Source organism: Nothobranchius furzeri, chromosome 1 (assembly GCF_043380555.1).
Source record: "Nothobranchius furzeri strain GRZ-AD chromosome 1, NfurGRZ-RIMD1, whole genome shotgun sequence".
In the NCBI taxonomy this organism is placed as follows: Eukaryota; Metazoa; Chordata; class Actinopteri; order Cyprinodontiformes; family Nothobranchiidae; genus Nothobranchius; species Nothobranchius furzeri.
Window position 1 is genome coordinate 58,755,258 of NC_091741.1, and position 21,240 is coordinate 58,776,497.

A 21,240-nucleotide genomic window follows, 5' to 3' on the forward strand; every position below is an offset into this window, starting at 1 on the left:
TTGCTAATTTGCAGGAAATATCTGGAAGAAAGTTCTACAGAAAGTAGCTAAGGGTCCTCAGAAATGTAGCTAGGTTAATCACTAGGCGTTAGGAACAGCGACAAAGTCGCTGAGTTGGCACTACCTCTCTCTGCTGCTAAAGCTATGGATAGCAAATGCTACGGGCTATGCCTGAGCGTGAACGCGCATGAAGCAGCCTGCTCGACCCGAGCAGCTCTCTTTTTCTGTGATTTTACGGAAAAACTGGCAATCAGTAAAAATGCCAGTGCTCATTCTACAGGACCAGGGCATTGCAGGAGAATGTATCAAGAAGACATTATTTCTACACATGTTTTGGCTGTCAAACTTCCATAATGTCCCTTTAAAAATGTTCTAACATCGTATAGCTATAAATATATTGTGGAGATAATTTTTTTTAAGTGGTTCTCTCGCGTTTGTTTAAAATCCTCTGCCAATGACACCTTTCGGAGTTGTCGGTGTCACCGAACCACCGTGCTTCTCTTGGCCCATCATTTATTACATACTCACATACTTAATGTTACGGCTGGTGCTGTTGTTTAAGTTAACCTTTTAACATCAGAGTATGTGTCGTCCTTGTTACCCCAGGCCCCCTAGAGAGCCTGGAACGTAACACTTAACAGAACATCACTGCTGTGAGAGGTTCTTAGCTCAACAATATCAGGAGGAGAAGCAGCGGGCTGCTACTACTTCAACTTCAGGACAAACTACCAGAGTCCCCAAACTGAAATTGGTTTATTTAGAAACCAACAATTAAAGCTACAATTTGGAGTTTTTTTTTTTAATCCAACGGCACCATCTAGTGGCTGACAAATTTCTCGCAATTTCTAGCCTCCCTATTCACGGCTGAAACCAACATCTTTCGTTCATGAACGTGCACCTCCTGCTGTCAAACAGAGCTAAAATACACTATTATGTTATGTTCATATTTATGTTTTAGGAGACTTACTTGTCCGTGAGAAAGGTCACCAACTCTGCATCTGTCTAGGAATGTCGTCTAACACTCGTGCACACTCAGTGATTGACATCTGTACATTGGCAGGTGTCTAACGCTATTGGTTAATGCCGACTGGTGGTCATTTCGAACTGCATTGGTCTCTACGGGACGGGGGTGGGCTTAGCATATAAAACAACATATTGCCTAGATTATATTACAGTACATGATGGAACTATCGCTTTTCCAGATTTTTTTTTAAAAATCGCACATAAATTCTGAAAAGGGCAAAACTCCAGATTGCAGCTTTAAAGTGACCAATTGAACAAAAGGGTCAAAAACCTTTTCACAACACTTATTCACTTTGCCACATCAAGCCTTGTAACAATCAGATGTTCTTTCCTGTATCAGGACACACATCCCGTTTCCCTGTTAAGCTGGAGTCCAGGAATCCCACCATGCTGCTGGTCTCCTGGGTGGAGAATGATCCCGATGAGCTCTATACTCACACTGTGACCCTTTACAACATAGAAATGGGATCCTACTACCCATTCTTTAGGGACAGCACGTCTCTCAGTCACTACCGCTTCACCGCTCTGGAAGCCTGCAGCCACTATGTGGTGTGTGTGGAGATCGAGGAGACTCACTCCCTGACATGCCTCTCTACCATTACAGGTATAAGATGAAGTCCTCGGCACACCGATGCACACATGTTTAGTTTCTGTTGCTTTGGTTTAGGATGGTTTTAGGTTTGCAAACTAACAAAAGAATAAACCCAACACAATTTAACATTGTAGCTAATACATAGTTTATATTTTTGACCTCACCCAGATCCAGACATTCCACGAGATTTGGAAGTGACATCGTGGAACAGCAGCAGCATTTCATTGGCCTGGGACTGCCCTGTAAACCTTAAGTACTCCAACTTCCTCCTCACCGTCTTTTATCTTAACGGAACCGGCCATGTCACAGAGGAGGAGGAGCTGTGGCTGGTGGATGATAGTTTTACCATCACCTTGTCTGACCTGCCACCCTGTGTCAGGCTTAAGTTTGGCCTGCAGACCGTTTGCCAGGCAGGAATAGAGTCCCGCTACAGCAGGATGGTTCTGAACGATGGAAACTCTGGTACGTCCAACACTGGTTGTTTGGAATAGTCTTAGTGGGTTATTTAGTTTGGACCATGACTTCTTTAGTAACTAGACAGAATGTCTCCATCTTCTTCTGTTGCTTCATTTTGGGGCAGCAGTAGCTCAGGAGGTAGAGTGGGTTGTCCAGTAATCAGAGGGTAGTCGCATCGATCCTGGCTCCCGGCGGAGATATTGTATCCTTGGGTTCGAAACTTGGCCCACTTTGCCTGCTTTTGGTGGCTGGAGGGACCGGTGGTGCCTGTGCTCAGCAGCCACATCATGTGTCATCGTGCCCCAGGGCATCTGTGGTTACTTTGTAGTTCATCACCATCAGTGTGTGAATGGATGAGTGAGAGCACTTTGGAGTCCTCTGGCCTTGAAAGGCACTAGACAAGCATGGGTCATTTATGATGAGAATTCAGCATTAACAGTTTATTATATTTGGAGTCGGTTTATATAACCTTTGGACACTCTGTACACATTCAGTCTTTCAAAATGTAAAGATGTGATCTAAATGCACCAAGCTCTCTTAAAGATGCTCTAAACAGTTTGTTTCGTCTGAACTCCTATTGTCTGCCATCATTATCATATTTACGCTACAGATCTGTGCATGGTGCTGTCATGGGAAACCATAGATCCCAACACGGCACATGTGATGGCACCCAACCTCCTCTACCATATTATGGTGGGAATTCATCACTCTTTAATTGGATTGTGACTGAAAGAACAGGATTTTGGATACAAACAGCTGAAAGGATCTTCCTCTGTAGGGTAGCCAGGCTTACAGAATTTTGAAGAATGACTGGTTTACTTCATGCTGCTGCTCAGAAACATTGCCGACTGCTTTTCTTCTCCTCAGCCTTCTCCAACATCGAGTTGTTGAGTCAAAAATCATTTGGGCCTGACAAATACACTCTAGAGTGGGAGGTAAGGAACACCTCATCCATCTCTATGTTCCGAGTTTACCACAAGGGGGCGCTGCATGGCACCACGCTGTTCACCAGACACACTGTGGGAGGGTTGCTGCCTTGCCACAAGTACCAAGCCAAGGTGGAGGCATTCTGTGGAGAAAATGTGCTCATGAGTGCCAAGACCATCACAGCACACACAGGTAATGGTTATATTTAACTAAACACTGTTGTGAGGTGATGTTAAAGTGAAAGTATTCAGGTTTTTTGTAACCTTACACTAAAATGATACAATAACTGTTTCTTACTATATAGACAAATGGTTTATGGTCAGCTTAACTGAAAATAGTTTTAGATGCATTTTTTCAGACTAATTGGTAACTGAGATCATCATGCAGGCTGTACATGTATGTTTTCTACAACTATTTCCTCCATTAGCTTCTGATACAAAATGGACCGTGAACCGCTAGGATATGAAAATCTTGACAAATCTACATCACACCGTCACTGAACATTCATAGGCCCAATCCCAATGCTCCCTCTGCGTCCTGCGGTCTTCAGCAAAGTGCACTTGGAGAAAGTGCACAGTAGGGTTCGAGTGCGTAGTACACAAGTGTGCAAATAATTGCCAAATTGAGACGGGGAGCGTTGCGTCAACGATCGCAACGCATGCTGGTTGCTGTGAAACTTTTTTCAAAGCCTTTATTAACAACTTTCAAACAAACAAAGCAATTATTTGAAATACATTTAACTTCATTGCTGCTTTGTCTAAAACATTCAGAGCATCAACTAATCATGCTAAAATTAACTAATTTCATTAGAAAGTACATATTTACAGAAAAGGAACTTGAGCCGTTTTTCCTGCAGCAATGACATGTGGGTAATACCCTTGCCCGAGGTCCGCATTGCTGCGGACTTGAGTGAAGGGCGGATTAAAGGTGCAATGGAGGTGTGGTTAACTTCCGCACTTGAGAATTGGGACACCCTACGCACTCGCACCCCGGGCCAGGAACGCACAAAGGAAGGGCGCAAGTGTGCGAGTATTGGTATTGGCCCATAGACTTCCTAATCTTGACTTGTGACAGGGAAGGCTGTTTAACGTCCAGGAAACAGCAGAGAACATCTCAGCAAGTAGAAGCTAACCGTTAGCATTAGCAACTCTACCGCAGAGCAGAACTCCTTTAGGCTTGCTATTTGTAGAGATAAAACGGCTATGTTTCAGAGCAAACCGTCAGTCGTAGAGCCACATTGCTGTTAGCCGGTCAGGGGTAAGATGTCCAAAATATAAGGAAGCTACGTTCTCCTCTAGCTGAATTCTCCGTGCTGAAACAGATGCACTGAAACTTTTTGCCCCAGAGGATGACTTACAAGGCATTCATTCCTACTAGAGACTACTGCAAATGTATCAAAAATGAGTGAATTTGACCTTTAATTGAAGTTAATGTAAAAAAAAGTTAATTGTGCCTGGTAGTGAAATTTGCAAGATTGACTTTTTCTTTTATAAAAGTTCTTCTTGTGCTTTTAATTCCAACTCTGTTTGTATTTAGGACCTCGTGGTGTGTCTGATCTCCACTACCGCTCCAGTGACTCCACCGCCATGTGGACGCCCAGCGACCCTAACCAGCCAGCTGTGGCCTACATATACAAGCTGAGCCTGCAGAACGGGACCACTATTGAGAGCAGCCGGGTGTCCAAAACGGAGCTGCCCCTCCCACAGCTGGAGCCTGGCAAACCCTACGTCCTGGATGTGTGGGAGGAATGTGATGGCCAGTGGGAGTCTACACCAGCACATTTATCTTTCCAAGGAGCCAATTCACCTTTTGAAGTCAATGTGAGGGCCATCAATCCCCAATGGGACAGAGGTGAGTCCGAGACGATGTCGGGTTGAGCAATGTTTTATTTATTTATTTATTTAATTATTTTCAACCTTTATTTTACCAGGTAAAATGTTTGGGAACATTTTATCATTTACAAACAAGACCTGGCCGAGAGGTCTGTCTTTAAAGTCTTTTACATTATTTTGTCTTTGTTTTGGTGACTTCATAGAGTTGGATTCAGACAATGTGGGTCTCAAAATGGTCGTGCCCTGGGCTCTCCCTGAGGATCTACAGGATAATTCTAAAGTGGAGCAGATTTTCAAACATAAGGTGAGAAAGTTTACGTGGGTGTGAATAGATGCAGCTCAGACTAAAGTGTCGCCATAATTTACTGTAAAACTTTTAATTTGGTCATTTGAGTTAATCTTGTGTGGAGATGCAAATGCAGTTCTGACAGATGGTCCGGGTGTTCTGGAGCACAATGTGTGTGTGTGTGTGTGTGTTTCAGCTGCAGGAGTTGTTGGAAGACTTTGAACAGCCAGCCCGCATTGAGCTGGAGTCCTTTAAACTTGCTGATGAAAAAACTGAGATAAAGTTTTGGTCTTTTGATGCCTCCAAAACCGAAGATGTCCAGCTGCCAGTTGATGATCAGCTCAATTACATCAGTTCCATGAATTTTCCCAACGTTAGTGTGAGGAGCGGTGTGATCTACTGGGAGGGTAAGTGATGAGAATCATCTCTAACTGGTCCTTTTGTTAAAGACAGAAACAATTCAGTTTGACCACTGGTGTTCATCTGTTCGCTCTGACCAGTACCTACACAGACTTGTATATAGTAGCTGCATCTCTAATTGTTGACTCCCTATATTAACATTTCATTGAGTTAATTCTTAATTCAAAATTTTTCTCATCATTTATCCTTTCTATCACCAAGTACATCAGCAAGTTCCCAATGTTGTGATTCTTGCATACATGGTAATAAAACCCTTCTGATTCTGACTCTAAACCTTGGTGGTACTTTGGTGTTTCTTCAGGTCCAGATTTTTGTTCTTCCAGACAACTCTTATGTCCTCAGAACTCTGCCTGCATCAACACTCTGGGCTCATACTTGTGTGTTTGCCAGCATGGGTACCATGACGTGAGCTCTTTCATAGAAGCTCCTGCAGCTTTGCATCCTGTCTGCAAAGGTACACTGTGTGTGTGTGTGTGTGTGTGTGTGTGTGTGTGTGTGTGTGTGTGTGTGTGTGTGTGTGTGTGTGTGTGTGTGTGTGTGTGTGTGTGTGTGTGTGTGTGTGTGTGTGTGTGTGTGTGTGTGTGTGTGTGTGTGTGTGTGTGTGTGTGTGTGTGTGTGTGTGTGTGTGTGTGTGTGTGTGTGTGTGTGTGTGTGTGTGTGTGTGTGTGTGTGTGTGTGTGTGTGTGTGTGTGTGTGTGTGTGTGTGTGTGTGTGTGTGTTTAAGAAAACTATAATGAGCTGCTATTTTGTCTGCACTTGCTTGTTGCTCACTTATCTGCGGCTGTCATCCATAACCGAATAGAACTCTCTCTCTCTCTCTCTCTATCTACAAGTGCTGGCCAGTAAATTAGAATATCATCAAAAGGTTGAAAATATTTCAGTAATTCCATTCAAAACGTGAAACTTGTACATTATATTCATGCAATGCACACAGACCAATGTATTTCCAATGTTCATTACATTTAAATTTGATATTCATAAGTGACAACTAATGAAAACTCCAAATTTGGTATCTCAAAAAATTAGAATATTCTGAAAAGGCTGAATATAGAAGACACCTGCTGCCACTCTAATCAGCTGATTTACTCAAAACACCTGCAAAGGCCTTTAAAAGGTCCCTCAGTCTTGTTTTGAAGGCACCACAATCATGGGGAAGACTTCTGACTTAACAGCTGTCCAAAAGACAATCATTGACACCTTGCACAAGGAGGGCAAGACACAAAAGGTGATTGCTAAAGAAGCTGGCTGTTCGCAGAGCTCTGTGTCCAAGCACATTAACAGACAGGCGAAGGGACGGAAAAAATGTGGTAGAAAAAAGTGTACAAGCTCTAGGGATAACCGCACCCTGCAGAGAATTGTGACGACAAACCCATTCAAAAATGTGGGGGAGATCCACAAAGAGTGGACTGCAGCTGGAGTCAGCGCTTCAAGAACCACCACGAGGAGACTCATGAAAGACATGGGATTCAGGTGTCGCATTCCGTGTGTCAAGCCACTCTTGAACAAGAAACAGCGCAAGAAGCGTCTCGCCTGGGCCAAGGACAAAAAGGACTGGACTGATGCTGAGTGGTCCAAAGTTATGTTTTCTGATGAAAGCAAGTTCTGCATTTCCTTTGGAAATCAAGGACCCAGAGTCTGGAGGAAGAGCGGAGAAGCACAGAATCCACGTTGCATGAGGTCCAGTGTAAAGTTTCCACCGTCAGTGATGGTGTGGGGTGCCATGTCATCTGCCGGTGTTGGCCCACTCTGTTTCCTGAGGTCCAGGGTCAATGCAGCCGTCTACCAGGAAGTTTTAGAGCACTTCATGCTTCCTGCTGCTGACCAACTTTATGGGGATGCAGACTTCACCTTTCAACAGGACTTGGCACCTGCACACAGTGCCAAAACCACCAGCACCTGGTTCAAGGACCATGGTATCCCTGTCCTTGATTGGCCAGCAAACTCGCCTGACCTTAACCCCATAGAAAATCTATGGGGTATTGTGAAGCGGAGGATGCAATACGCTAGACCCAACAATGCAGAGGAGCTGAAGACGACTATCAGAGCAACCTGGGCTCTCATAACACCTGAGCAGTGCCACAGACTGATCGAGTCCATGCCACGCCGCATTACTGCAGTTATTGAGGCAAAAGGAGCCCCGACTAAGTATTGAGTGCTATACATGCACATTCTTTTCATGTTCATTCTTTTCAGTTGGCCAACATTAGAGAAACAAACATTTTTTCATTGGCCTTTAGAATATTCTAATTTTCTGAGATACCAGATTTGATGTTTTCATTGGTTGTCACCTATAAATATCAAAATTAAACGTAATGAACATTGGAAATACATTGGTCTGTGTGCATTGCATGAATATAATGTACAAGTTTCACGTTTTGAATGGAATTACTGAAATATTTTCAACCTTTTGATGATATTCTAATTTACTGGCCAGCACTTGTATCTATCTCTATCGCTCTCTCGCTCTCACTCGCTCTCTCTCTCTCTGTGTGTGTGTGTGTGTGTTCTCGATCCCAGTGAGTCGTGGAGGATGGCTGCTTATACTGAGCCAGGATTCTCTGGAGGTTTCTTCCTGTTAAAAGGGAGTTTTCCTCTCCACTGTCGCTTTATGCTTGCTTAGTATGAGGATTGCTGTAAAGTCACTGACACTAGTCAGTGACTTGATGCAATTTGCTGGGTTCCTTATATAGGAAACATTATTTCGGATTGGCTTAATGAACTGACCTGTATTGGAATGTTTATTATGTGAAGTGCCTTGAGACGACTCTTGTCGTGATTTGGCGCTATATAAATAAACTTGAATTGAATTGAATCCCGTAATTTGAACCCAGTGTCCAAGTCAGGATCGGGGCTTGGATCGGGAAGTAAAACCCGAGTACCGATCAGTCTGAAACCACGTGATCGGGGCCGATTTCCGATCATGTGATTGGATCGGGACATACCTAGTTTTTATAACAACTCTGAACTCTACAGCAGATTGCAGGATTACTGTAAATAAAGATCAGTTATCCCTTATTTCCTACCAGATAAAGGACTTTTCAACCAGTGTCTGCACAAGGTGATGACTGGTGGGATATCGAAGGCTTACCTTACTTCTCTCTTTGAGGGGAACATTGAGGTGAAGCTCAACGATGGCCGCTGCCTTGTGAATGAGAGTGAGGCACTGTACTACTTCCACATGCCCAGAAAGTCATCAGTGTGTGGAACAGAGAAGCAGGTGAGGAGCACTTTTCAGCCAAAACTGTTTTTTTTTTCAGGAGAATTCTGTTGTTGAACTTTTACAGAAATGTTAATAAATAGACATTAAAAGCTGCAAAAAACTAGTCTGGCTATGATCCATTGGCTGCTGTCAGTGGTCGGACGGGAGCATTAGCTGTTTTTCCCAAACTGTCTCTGCATGCTGTTGGACAGTGATCAACGTGATGTACTCACTGCTACTGATGTCAGTCAACGGGGCAGTCTGCCGTACCCTGTAGAAGAAGATGCAAATACATCCTTTATCTAAATAAACTTAAGTACCTCTATCTGCCTACCCTCGACTCAAAGAAAAGCTTAAACAGTAACTAAACCCCAAAATAACTTTTTTTTTTTTGCTTATAAACTGTATAACTTGGTCTTTACAAATGCAATTTTTCTGTTTCTGTGCATTTTTTACACGTTTGTGTAAACTTGATTAAATCTAGAATCTAGGTCTAAAAACGTCTCAGTGCTGCCCTCGTGACAGAACAGTGGCTACTGCATTTTAAACTTGTGATTGACTGGGGCTGGAACAATCTATCGTCATCGGTAGTCTCCTCCCTCTACCCCTCCCTCCCAGGATGGAAATTCCCCAAACTTGGCCATGCCACTCTGTGCCTCCTGGCAACGCCCACTTTCTTAGCATTTTTCAAATCTTGACAAGGGGTTAAGTTACATTTTCTGATGGTGTGCAGTCCCTCTTTAAGTCTAAATGGTCCAAAATTGATGCCAAAGCTGTTTCAAACAAGCCACCACCATCTTGGTTTCACTTAGTTGTAATAACATCCCGCCCACCAAACAGAGCGCTGTGATTGGCCAGCCACCAGACTGGAGGTGCAGATTTTCCAATGGAGCGTGGCTAGATCAACATGCAGAGCAAATTCCTTCTTCTTCAAATGGTCTAGATTTCTAGGCTAGCAAAGACCAGTTTTGATACGGAAAAGTAGATTTCACCAATATCAGGATGTGTGTATATTTCAGAAACTCATTTTTTCTGCTTTTCTTCAACTCAGAAAAATGATTTATAATCGATCACTAAGTTTGTCATGCAGGCAGAACATGAAAAAGAGAAATCTCCTACACCTATCTCCTGCATCAGCTTCTGATATAAAATAGACAGTGAAACTAAATATTTGAAAAGCCTCACTGATCTACATCACACTGCGAAATAGCATCATGGATTCATCCATGTTGACTAACGACGGGGAAGGCTGTTTTTTTTTTACATCCGGGAATCAGCAGCAATGTCTCGGCGAGTTTAAGCTAACAGTTTTCAGTAGCAACGTCACCACATGCAGAAGCTCCTATGTTATTTTTTATTTTTATTTTATTTTTTTGTCATTTGTGGAGATAAAACATCCATGTTGGAGTAAGTGGTAGAGTCAAGTAGCTGTTATGCAATCTGTGGTGAGATTTCCAAAAATCAGAAAACAAGACTCCAAAAGCTGCCATCTGAGAAATGGTGCACCGTTATATTTTTCCCTCTGAGAATGACTCAGAAGGCATTCGTTCCTACTAGAGACTACTGCAAATGTGTTGATTAAACAAGTCAACTATTCCTTCAAAGTGAGTGTGTGGTTTCCCTGGCGATAGGGGACTGTAGTTGCCTAAATCATTGCAAGCAAGCGTTACTTTTGTAGCCTAGTGAACTAGACCAAATTCTTGCTTTGCAAAGAATGGTCTAGGCATGCTCCATTGGAACCTCAGCAGCTCCTACCAGGACTCTGGCTAGCCAATCACAGCTCTCTAAAGGGGTTTCAAACACACAAAGAGCTGTGATTGGTCCATAATGGTGGGCCAATCATAGTGCTCTATCTGCTTAGTGAACAAATCGCAGAGCTTTATCCGCTTTGTGGGCCAATCAGGGCACTCTATATGCCTGGTGGGTGGGATGATGCAACAGAGTGAAACAAGAGTATGTCACATTCATTGTCCAGTGGAATGCGGAGATCATCTGAAAGACAACAGTAGAACCCGCCCCACAACCAAGAGCCGTCAATGGAGAGTGGCCAGACTAAATAATACATTTATTTATTATGACTATTTCTGAATTATCCGCTAGTTCTTTGATCGCTCTTCTTTCCTCCAAACTAAGTAAACTAAAACTAAATAATACATTTATTTAGTCTGGCTTGCCAGGCTATTACTTTTGTGTTCAAGTAAGACCTTACCAACGGATGGCCATTAGGGTCAAAAATCCCTGGGAGCACAATCTCCAGCTAAATAACAAGAACATCAGATTCCCTTTTATCTCTGGCAACGAGTGAAGAGGTAAATGTGTAAAACAAAAACATTTATTAATGGTGAAAGTTTTGTAACCATTTGTTACAAATCAGTAAATGCATTCTGTCCTAACAGGCTTCTGTAGAAAGAAACATGGCATCCAATATGGCGTCGCCCAGAGACTTAGACCCGCTCCCATGTGTTTTAGAAACAGATTTTTATGGTTATGTTATGAAACTGCCATATTTTTCAATAACTGGGCATCTTTTAATTAGTTTACAACATTTCAATGGATATTTCCAGAGATTAATGGCAAATACTACATATTGTCACTTTAATAAAACTAAGATTTCCCTTCAATTGAAAATGTTCCATTTATGCATTTACTAAATATTTGTGTGTGTGTGTGTGTGTGTGTGTGTGTGTGTGTGTGTGTGTGTGTGTGTGTGTGTGTGTGTGTGTGTGTGTGTGTGTGTGTGTGTGTGTGTGTGTGTGTGTGTGTGTGTGTGTGTGTGTGTGTGTGTGTGTGTGTGTGTGTGTGTGTGTGTGTGTGTGTGTGTGTGTGTGTGTGTGTGTGTGTGTGTGTTTTTCAGGTAAACAACTCCCACATTGTGCTCCAGAACACCCTGACCATCAGTCTGACTGAAGAGCAAACAATCACCCGACAAGACCTGAAAGTTGTGTGGAAGTGCATCTACCCACGGCATTACATCCGAAATGCTGAAGTTGCAGCTGACATGGAGTGGTGAGATGCATCACACACACTTCCGTGACCTCAGCATGATGTTTGTTGGACACAACAAAGCAAGAGATTTGGTTGAAGTTGCTTCATTGTTTTGTTTGGTTGCAGGCTCTCCTCGTTAGCTTTGGTGGGGTTCAACTCATCTCTGCCACTGGGTCTGACCATGATGCTGTATAGAGATGAGTCCTACACTTCGCCATACACAGATGCAGCAGAGTTGTGGGTTCAGGACTCCCTGTTCTTCCAGGTGGCCCTGCAGACCAACAGCTCTTTTACCTCAGACGTGCTCCTGCAGGTGGAGTCCTGTTGGGCTACAGAGGGCACTGACCCAATGGACGCCGTCCAGGCTGTTTTCCTTCATGAAGGGTACTTTTCAAGTGTATTGTTTTAAGTTGATGAACAGCTTAGCTAGATGCACAAATTGTGGATCTTTTGTGAGGTTGATGCTCCCAAATATAAATATTGAGCTAAGGTTTATTACATTAAAACTGAGTCGTGCACATCACACATTCAGATTAAATTAAGCCTAATTTGTACTTCATCAGCCCCAGAGTGGAGCCGCACACACGCATTGACGGAAATGTTTTCTCCCCATACTTCTCAGTCACCTGGGAAGTGTTGCAAAGCCGTTCCCCACCAGGACAACAGAGGGCGTAGCACCATTTAGGGGTATCCTGCCACGGTTAGCATGTATCCAGTCCAAAATAGTTATTTTTACTGTTGAGTTTATGTTTTAATGTATTTCAAAGTATTTTTAACACAGACAAATTTGTCCCTCATTCCTCTTGCACATCTTCATGCAGTTGCCACCTCTTAACCCACGTTTCTCTTCATTTTCGTCCAAAAATCAAACGCTTGCTCAGCATTTTTGTGCTCCTTCACTCACGCGTGAATAACATTCATATTTTCTGACTTTTTTTCATTAGGCATTCTTCAATCTTCTATATCTTGAGGGGGCAATGGCAGTGCTGTTGACAAATTTAAAGGAAACTGCATCCTGACCAATCACAAGCTTGCAGTCTTTGCCACTTTCGACGAATGGTTAAAAAGTTGGGCATGTCTCAGTCAGCCTCTGCGAGCATGTCAGAGCGCTGGTGCATAATGGCAGTGTGTGTCTCTGTACTCTGATTTGTACGGGGAAATACAAATCAGGCTTTGCAATACTGAGATTATGCATAATGTTACTTTTTATGGTTTTAACCAAAGCATTTTTCAGCAGATCCTACCTGTTTGATCAGAGCATACCAACCTGTCCATGTGACTGTTGTGCTGCCTAGAGGATTTCTAGCCTTATTGCAGTTTGGCTTTAAACTCAAGTTACCTTCTTTGTGCTATAACACACGACTACCCCGTGGCGGATTTAACAATTTGGGGGCCCCCTTACACAAAATTTTCGAAAATCTTATCTTTAACTGGATTTGCGAAATTCTCTGACGAGTTATTTTCCCTTTTTATTAGTCCTCCTCTATATTCCTGTCTCTCTCTCTTTTTGAGTGCCTTCGATATTTGCTCTTGCTTTCTTCTTCCTGCCAGTGCTCCTGTGCTTTTGCTTTTCTGTTAATTTTTTATTTCTATTTTCCATTTTGGTCTGTTTTCCTCCCTTTAAACATTTTCCATTGTCTTTTCTGCTTCTTTCTGATGATTACATAGAAAATGACGTCACTTTTGGAAGTGAAGGTAAAAGCTCTTTTAAAGCAAGTTGCTTCTTTCTCTTATTGGAGCCACTAGGATAACTGCATTTCATGCTTAATGTTTGACTATCGCTTTGAGTTTGTTACGAACGCTCCCGCCTCACTTCTTATTTGTGGTCTTATGGCACTTGGCAAACAACAATTTGGTGCATTACTGCCACCAACTGGATTGGAGTGGAATGACTACCAATCGCTTCCTGTTTGTGCATCAGCGTCTTAAAGGAATAGTCCATTGTGGGATTAACAGAGGGGTGCCGGTGGTCAGGGCAAGGGCCCCCCCCCTATTTTGGGGGCCCCAGGCGGCCGCTGACCTATGCCTAATGGTAAAACCGCCACTGCGACTACCACATCAAAGGTAACGACCCAGTAGAGCAGCAGTAGGGAACCTGCTGTCCAACATCACAGTTTAGTCGATGATGCTCTGATCTTTACATTTGCTTGTATGTTACGTAATAGCAGACCAGATATACAGTGTCTCACAGTGGTTATAATGTTGTGGCTAATCAATGTATCCAGTGATGCAACGGTTCTAAAAGGTGCAGGTCTACAAAGCTCCTATTTCCCCACTTGATCATTGAGGTCTGCTAACCCGTCAGATTTTGTGCATCCCCTCCATGAAATAATATTAAACTTTATTTATATAGCACAATTCTTACAGGAAACACAACTCAAAGGGCTTTACAAATAAAATTACCCCACATACCCACATTCCCTCCCATCCCCAGGAATGAATAAAGCTTCATTTTTATTTATACGTCAGGACGGAGACATGCAATGCCATTATGCATCAACGCAGGAGCCCTCCTCAACTCAGAGGCTGATGGAGACATTCCCCAATTAACCATCTGTTGGCAGCGACGGAGACCACAAGCTTGTGATTGGTCAGGACGCTGCTTACAGTAAATTTGTCAACAGCATTGTTTTTGCCACTTCAAAAACTAGGTATTTAGTGGCAGACACGAAACAGATTGAAGAATGGGTCGTGGAAAAAGTCTAAAAATATAAACATTAATTCACCCGTGACTGAAGGAGTAGAAAGATATGCAGCAAGCGTTATTTGTGGATGGAAAGACGAGAAACGTGAGTTTAGAGGTGCCGATCCCATGAAGAGGTGGAGAGGAATGAGGGACAAAATTGTCCGTGCTAAAGCCTCTGAAGTAAACAATGTAAACACAATAGTAAATACACTATTGTGACTGTATGGTGACAGGATGCCTCCGAATAGCACTACACCCTCTGTTGTCCTGGCGAGGAATTGTTTAACAACAATCCCCAGCTGACGGAGAAGCCTGAAAGCAAAACGTCTCTTGTCAGTGTGTCTGCGTCTCCCTCGCAGAGCTGACGGAGAAGTATGAATTAGGCTCAAGTCCAGAGAGGAGCGGGCTTTCCCTTTTACTGCCTCAAAACTGAACTGCCTCTTTTTTCAGACGGGCATCTTCTCTGATCAGGTTCAAGACTGCTCTTAACTGAACTTTTCTGCTGAGCGTTTGGTTGTTGATGCCTGTATTTTTTGTTTTAGCTTTCTGAAATGTATTTTACAGTTTTTATTGCCTTATGTTCCTATGTCCTACCTGTACAGCACCTTGGTCAGCTGACATGCTGGTGTTAAATGTGCATTATAAATAAATTGGAAGTAATGTAATTGTTTTAGTGTGTAAACCTCTGTAGAGATCAAAGGGAAGAGCTGTTGTTTCTCATTTCTCCAGCTGTCCTGTTGATGAAACGTTCCACTGGCTCTCTGCTAACGGCCTGTCTCAGAGCAGCAGGTTCTCCCTGCAGATGTTTAAGATGCCCAAAGGGTTACCTCTGTACTTCCACTGTCTGACCAACATCTGCGGACGGGATGAAGACTGCACAAAGGTAAAAAATGCAGCTGGATCTGAAAGATCTTTGCTGCGCTGTCATTGAGAGCTTAATACTTATAATGGAAATCCAGTAACGTCCCAGTACTTCAAATGTTATCAGATCAGCCAGATTATCTCTGCAATCTTTATTTCATCGGGTTTAAGCGGCAAGATCAGAGCCGGGCATCAGCTAAATGTTGCAATACTCCAAGTTCAGTAAAACCATTTTAAGTTATGAGAAGTAAAATAAGTCCAATCAGCTCAACAGAATAAAAAATCCAGATATGAATCATTGAAGGTGTGGAACTCTGAAAAAACACATTTCTAATGATTGTTTCTGATTATAATTGGACACTAAGTTTTTCATGCAGGCTGAACTTGAAAATGGTCTCCTACATCAATCTCCTGCATTAGCGTCTAATGGAAAATAGACTGTGAAACTCTAGGATTTGAAAAGTTTGTCAGCTCTTCATCATACTGTCACTTAACATTCATGGACTCACCTATTTTGACTTATGACGGGGAAGGCTGCTGTTTTCATACAGCAGAAATCTTCCCGCCTAGGAGAAGCTAACCTTTAGCATTAGCAACACCACCACACAGAATAACTACCCCAGGCTTGTTTGTGGAAATAAAACATCATTGTTGCAAGTCAGTGGTCGAGTTCCATCGCTGTTATTCAATCTGAGGCGAGATTTCCCTTTTTGTTTCCGCCTCCTGTCCGGCTGTGAAGCAGTCAGAATTGATGTCTGTATGCCGAAGACGAGCCTTGCAATTTTACTCTCACAGGTGGAGTGTTAGCTTCTGCTACGGTGCCACACCTGATGCCAAACCTTTATTAGAAATATTTTTGATTGTTTTAAATACTAACGGACACGGAGGCAGGAGTGCATCTAGTGTGAACCACAGCCACCACACAGATGTGTTGAAAATGCCCAAGTCCATCCTTGTGAGAGCATCATGTGAGCACCTGCGTGCGTACACGCACTTGTATATGTAAGGTTTCTCTATAGGAGTGTCCGATAGTGAGTGTCACACAGACCTGCCCTCAAAGACGTGCAGAAGATGGAGTCAAAGCCCTAGAGGTCCAATGGTTTCCCTGGAGTGCAGGAACCACAGGGAGACAGCTGCAGGAGAAGCCCCAACTCCCCTCCTGAGAGGTGCTGAGGATTACCACAGGGATCGCAACCAGCAGCCTCCAGAGCCCTGGGAGATGACGGCGGCAAGCTCCCAGGCCCGCCCCCAGCCACCCACCCCGAGCTGGCTGGGCTCAGAACACAGCGGCCTGGGACTGAAGGGCGACCAACCCCGCCGGGGACCCGACAGAGCCCAGGGATCCAGACGCCACTGGGAACGACCAGACGGATCCTAAACATTTCCCGCCCTGACACGGAAGCTGCAGATATGTGGGCAGACCGAGGCACCACCCACCAGCAGGAAAAAGTGGCATGGAGAGGGTAGGCGAACATGTAGCTCCTCAAGATGTCCCAGGAGAGGGGAAGAGTCCAAGACCCCACCTGACGTCCATTTATGCACAAACAGTCAAGTTAGTGGTAGTTTCATTGATGTTATTCAGTCTGAGTCTAAAAGGCATATTCTGCCACTCTGCAGTAGCAGCAGCAGCAGACCTGTTGGTGCTGATCCAAGCATCTCTGGATTTTTTTTTTGCCCTGAGAACTGCTTGCAAAGAGTTTATTCCTACCAAAGACCACTGCAAATGTATTTACTAAATGAGTGAACCACACCTTTAAAGCCAACCATTTATTCATTTTAAACTGGGATCCACACCCAGCCACACTACACTAGTCAATCAATCTAAGCTTTATTTATCACTTCATAAGTACACCTTGCTTATACTGGGTTCGACCATTCTTGCTTCCAGAACCACTTTAATTATTCATGTCATAGTTGTGTTTAGAAACTCTCCTCAGAGGTTCTGGTCCATACTGACATGATGTATCTGATAACTTGACCAATGAGTTTGTATAGAGGCCCGACTGTAACCTGAAAGTTGAAACTGGAACAAGCCGTTTCTCTATAGGGGTAATAATTGGTATATTTTCAAACAGAACATTGTTTTTGTTGGAAACTAAACACCTCAGATCACTTCTCCATGAGTTTATGTTTGTTTATGTATTTAGCAGACGCTTTTGTCCAAAGCGACTTACAAGTGAGTTAATTCTGAATTTCTGTAGTAATTGCCCTACAATAACTTTTATTGTGTTTTTAATTTGATTTGGTTATTTGATGCTGTTAAAACATAATTGTGTGCAGGTGAGTGGGCGGGGCTTTCAGCACCACATTCAGACTGCTCCGTCTGGTCCCCAAACACAATACGTGGTTGCACCTTTAAACCGGAAACTTTCAATCCCCTTTTGTACAAGAGCTGGTGAAGGCGTGTCCTCCACATGTGTTTTATTAAAGATGAGAAAATGTGTAAACAAAGGATCGCACATTTCATAATAAATTTTCTAGACTACATTTCTAGTTTCAAAGATATTTCATGCAATTATAAACAAACCTTCATATGTTCCATTTTAGTCCACATTAACTCTAAAAAGGGTAATTTTTTTTAATTTAATCATTAAACTTTAGAGGAGTGCCTGACTTCTACTTAAAATGTAAACTCTGAATTCTGTTCCTCATATTTATAAAATGAGCTGCCCTAATTTTATTGCTCTGATTGTCATTAAGTTTTGTTCTCATTCTGGAATCATTATTTGTTGAAATGGGTTTTAGTGAGTCGTGGAGGATGGCTGCTTCTACTGAGCCAGGATTCTCTGGAGGTTTCTTCCTGTTAAAAGGGGGTTTTCCTCTCCACTGTCGCTTTATGCTTGCTTAGTATGAGGATTGCTGTATAGTCACTGACACCAGTCAGTGACTTGATGCAATTTGCTGGGTTCCTTATATAGGAAACATTATTTCTGATTGGCTTAATGAACTGACCTGAATTGGAATTTTTATTATGTGAAGTGCCTTGAGACGACTCTTGTTGTGATTTGGCGCTATATAAATAAACTTGAATTGAATTGAAATGACTATTTTGTTTCTATAGCAGTAGAAACAGCTGACTTATGTTTTTCATGCAGAACTGCACCAGCCAGCAGCGCCCCAAAAGGTCAGTCAGCCAGATGGACAGGGAAGAGAAACGAGTGACTGTGGTGTCCGCTGGGCCACTGACTGTCAGCACCAGGGTGAAGTCGGTCCATCCATCCTACTGTGAGTTCAAGTCCACAGAGCATCTGCTCAGAACCAGCTGATTCAGGTTTAAACATGTGTTTGCATGTTTTGGATCATTTTTGTTCTGATCAACACATTTCAAGCAGTTAAAGGTTAAAGCATGTGTTCTGTGACTAATACAGTCAGACTGCCTGGTGTTCAATGTAAACAAACCTTTTTTTCCATCTCTTCACAGGGACAGAAGCTGCTAGCACGTTTGTTGTTGTTGCATCAATCAGCTTTTTGGGGATGGGTGTGATCTCACTAATTGCAATCAAGGCAGTGATGACTTATTATGAGCACATGCAGCCTAAATAAACTTTGGAAGAGCATCTGAAAGCGTGTAATTTTTCCTTGGAGAATAAATCATGACAGAAAATGTACAATTACATTTCATTTCAAACCAGGAGCAACTCCTACACAATAACCTGCTTAGAATCACAATCATCTACTGGCCAACCAGTGTAAATGCACAACGTATTTCTAAAACCAAGGGACCTCAGGAAAAAGGTACAAAGTCTTGTGTTGGATGACCCTTGACCCTTGCATTTTTCCATGAGAGAGGTACTTAATGTATGGAATTTGCTATTAGTTGGGAATATTCAAGTTATGGGCATAAATATTACCTGATGTGGCTCAAAGAAACATGTAGGTAGATTAAAATAGATCATCTGATTTTATCCCTTTAGTAAATATTTTTGTGAATACATGGAGAGATGCCAAACTGCCTTTCATTGTTCTTGTAACAGTGTCAAAGATGTATTCTAATGTATCCATTTCATTGTATGTGGGGGGAAAATAAAAATTAATAAGAAAGTTATAAATTATGCCATTACTGACAGACACATTTGCATACAAAATTTTGTCAGTTGTTAAGCAAATTTTCACACATAATGACATTGAGCCAGACCTAAATTCATGTTGACTACCAAAGTGAACAAGTCGTTCCTCAGAGCTAAAATAATTCAGCAATTTGTTTGGTTAAGAGTTTATAAATAAAAGGGTTAAAGTTAACGATTAAATAACACATCTGGTTCTAGAAGTCTTTCTAAAATAATAAAACAAAAAAAAGTTTCCTGTTGAGGGTCGGAACGGTTAAAAATATTGTTTCTAGAGGAGTGATGCACTTTTTCTTCCGTCACTTCCGCTTTTGCTCAGCAATGGCGTCCTCCGTGAGTGAAGACGGCATGAGCGGCAATCAAAAGGGGAAAAAGGCGAAAAAACAAGGTAAGCTGAACAAAACTAAACAGTCCAACACGACACCTGACAGGTTCTCAAACATAAATATGAGCGGTTTATTTCAGATGTTTACCAGTTGGATACAAGGAATGTGTGGATTAGCGTCTAGCTACATGTGATGTTCATATTAAACAGACTTGGATTTGCACATGTCATCACGTTTTCTTCTGGTTAGAAGAACTATAAACGTATGCTTCTTAATCGATGCTAAAATATGCAAAGAAAAACTGACGTGGTCAAATTTAGCGCTGCACATGTTTACCAGCAAGCAGCGGGTTGCCTTTTCTCACATCGATGTTAGACCAGCAAACGCAATTTGTCAGGAAAAGATAACTTGAGTAAATACATAGGAATGTGATGCATGTGTTGGTGTGTTAAAGTTATAAAGTGCTTTGAGGTGGGTGGTATGGTTAGAAAAGCATGAATTGAAAACATATCTCTGATTTTATCTCATCACTGTAGTTGAAGCCTCTAAACAATCAGACACCCCTCCCTCCCAGTGGCTTTCTGCAGAATGAGTTTAAATTCTATTCCGTGAGCAAAAAGAACATTTATAACTAAATTTAAGAATACTCCCCTGGTCTTTTCTCTTGATGTCGATTCAGATATTACTTTGCTACAGGGTGTTCTAATAGTAATTTTCTAGTTTACATGGCTAAATCTGAGACCATGGTCTTGAATTGGAAGAGGGTAGAGTGCCTTCTTCAGGTCAGGGACGAGGTCCTGCATCAAGTGGAGAAGTTTTAAGTATCATGAGGTCTTGTTCACGAGCAAGGGAAAGGTGGATTAGTGCTGGGGAGAGGGAAGTCTGGGCCTCGCTGCTTATTTAGGCTGCTGCCCCACCGACTCAAACCCAGATGGATGGATAGTTTGCTTGGTTGTAATTAGTAATTTGCTGTAAAAAAAAAATCCCACTTTGATTCTAAACGGCAGAGTAGGAGGGCCATCCATCCTCAGTGTGAAGACTGGTTCTAACACAACATGGCAGCAGCACCTTTTGTTTTGGATTCATAAGGTAGAATGTTTAATGCTGCTCTAGTTTTTATTTAAAAATGTCTGTTGCATGCTTCCTGCAGTAGATGAATCTGAACTCCTGACAGTTCCTGATGGATGGAAGGAGCCATCATTCACTAAAGAGGACAACCCCCGAGGCCTGCTGGAGGAGAGCAGCTTCGCCACACTCTTCCCCAAATACAGAGAAGCCTACCTGAAGGAGTGCTGGCCGCTGGTGGTGAAAGCTTTAGGAGAGATGGTAAGCATGTGGAGGTGGAGAAGAGCTGAACAAGAATAGATATGAGTTATAAAAGCTGCAGGTTCTGCCTGATACTGATACTGCCATCGCCCCCCCCACACACACACACGCACGCAAGTTTAAATGCATTAGTGCTTTCCTAAGAAAAGTGCTGTGTTTTAAAAAAAATAGATCATGTAGAAATGACTGATATTGGCGTTTTTATGTTTGCTAATAGTTTGGCAGCCATGTTTAATCAGTTAAATTATTGATTTGAG

General features: G+C 42.5%; 2 protein-coding genes across 2 annotated transcripts in view; both read left to right on the forward strand.

The window, feature by feature from the left end:
* Window positions 1-18,824, forward strand: part of LOC107395692 (uncharacterized) — a 26,083-nt gene extending 7,259 nt beyond the window's left edge. The window contains exons 7-19 of the mRNA XM_015975124.3: window positions 1,364-1,627; window positions 1,784-2,077; window positions 2,939-3,190; window positions 4,535-4,849; window positions 5,034-5,134; window positions 5,313-5,523; window positions 5,838-5,990; window positions 8,563-8,753; window positions 11,590-11,741; window positions 11,847-12,104; window positions 15,136-15,289; window positions 18,363-18,492; window positions 18,689-18,824. Coding sequence (XP_015830610.3) covers window positions 1,364-1,627; window positions 1,784-2,077; window positions 2,939-3,190; window positions 4,535-4,849; window positions 5,034-5,134; window positions 5,313-5,523; window positions 5,838-5,990; window positions 8,563-8,753; window positions 11,590-11,741; window positions 11,847-12,104; window positions 15,136-15,289; window positions 18,363-18,492; window positions 18,689-18,810 — 2,597 coding nt within the window. The 3' untranslated portion in view covers window positions 18,811-18,824. The remainder of the gene's footprint in view (window positions 1-1,363; window positions 1,628-1,783; window positions 2,078-2,938; window positions 3,191-4,534; window positions 4,850-5,033; window positions 5,135-5,312; window positions 5,524-5,837; window positions 5,991-8,562; window positions 8,754-11,589; window positions 11,742-11,846; window positions 12,105-15,135; window positions 15,290-18,362; window positions 18,493-18,688) is intronic.
* A 787-nt stretch (window positions 18,825-19,611) lies between these two features.
* Window positions 19,612-21,240, forward strand: part of krr1 (KRR1 small subunit processome component homolog) — a 12,577-nt gene continuing 10,948 nt past the window's right edge. Inside the window, exons 1-2 of the mRNA XM_054739526.2 lie at window positions 19,612-19,719; window positions 20,808-20,983. Coding sequence (XP_054595501.2) covers window positions 19,614-19,719; window positions 20,808-20,983 — 282 coding nt within the window. The 5' untranslated portion in view covers window positions 19,612-19,613. The remainder of the gene's footprint in view (window positions 19,720-20,807; window positions 20,984-21,240) is intronic.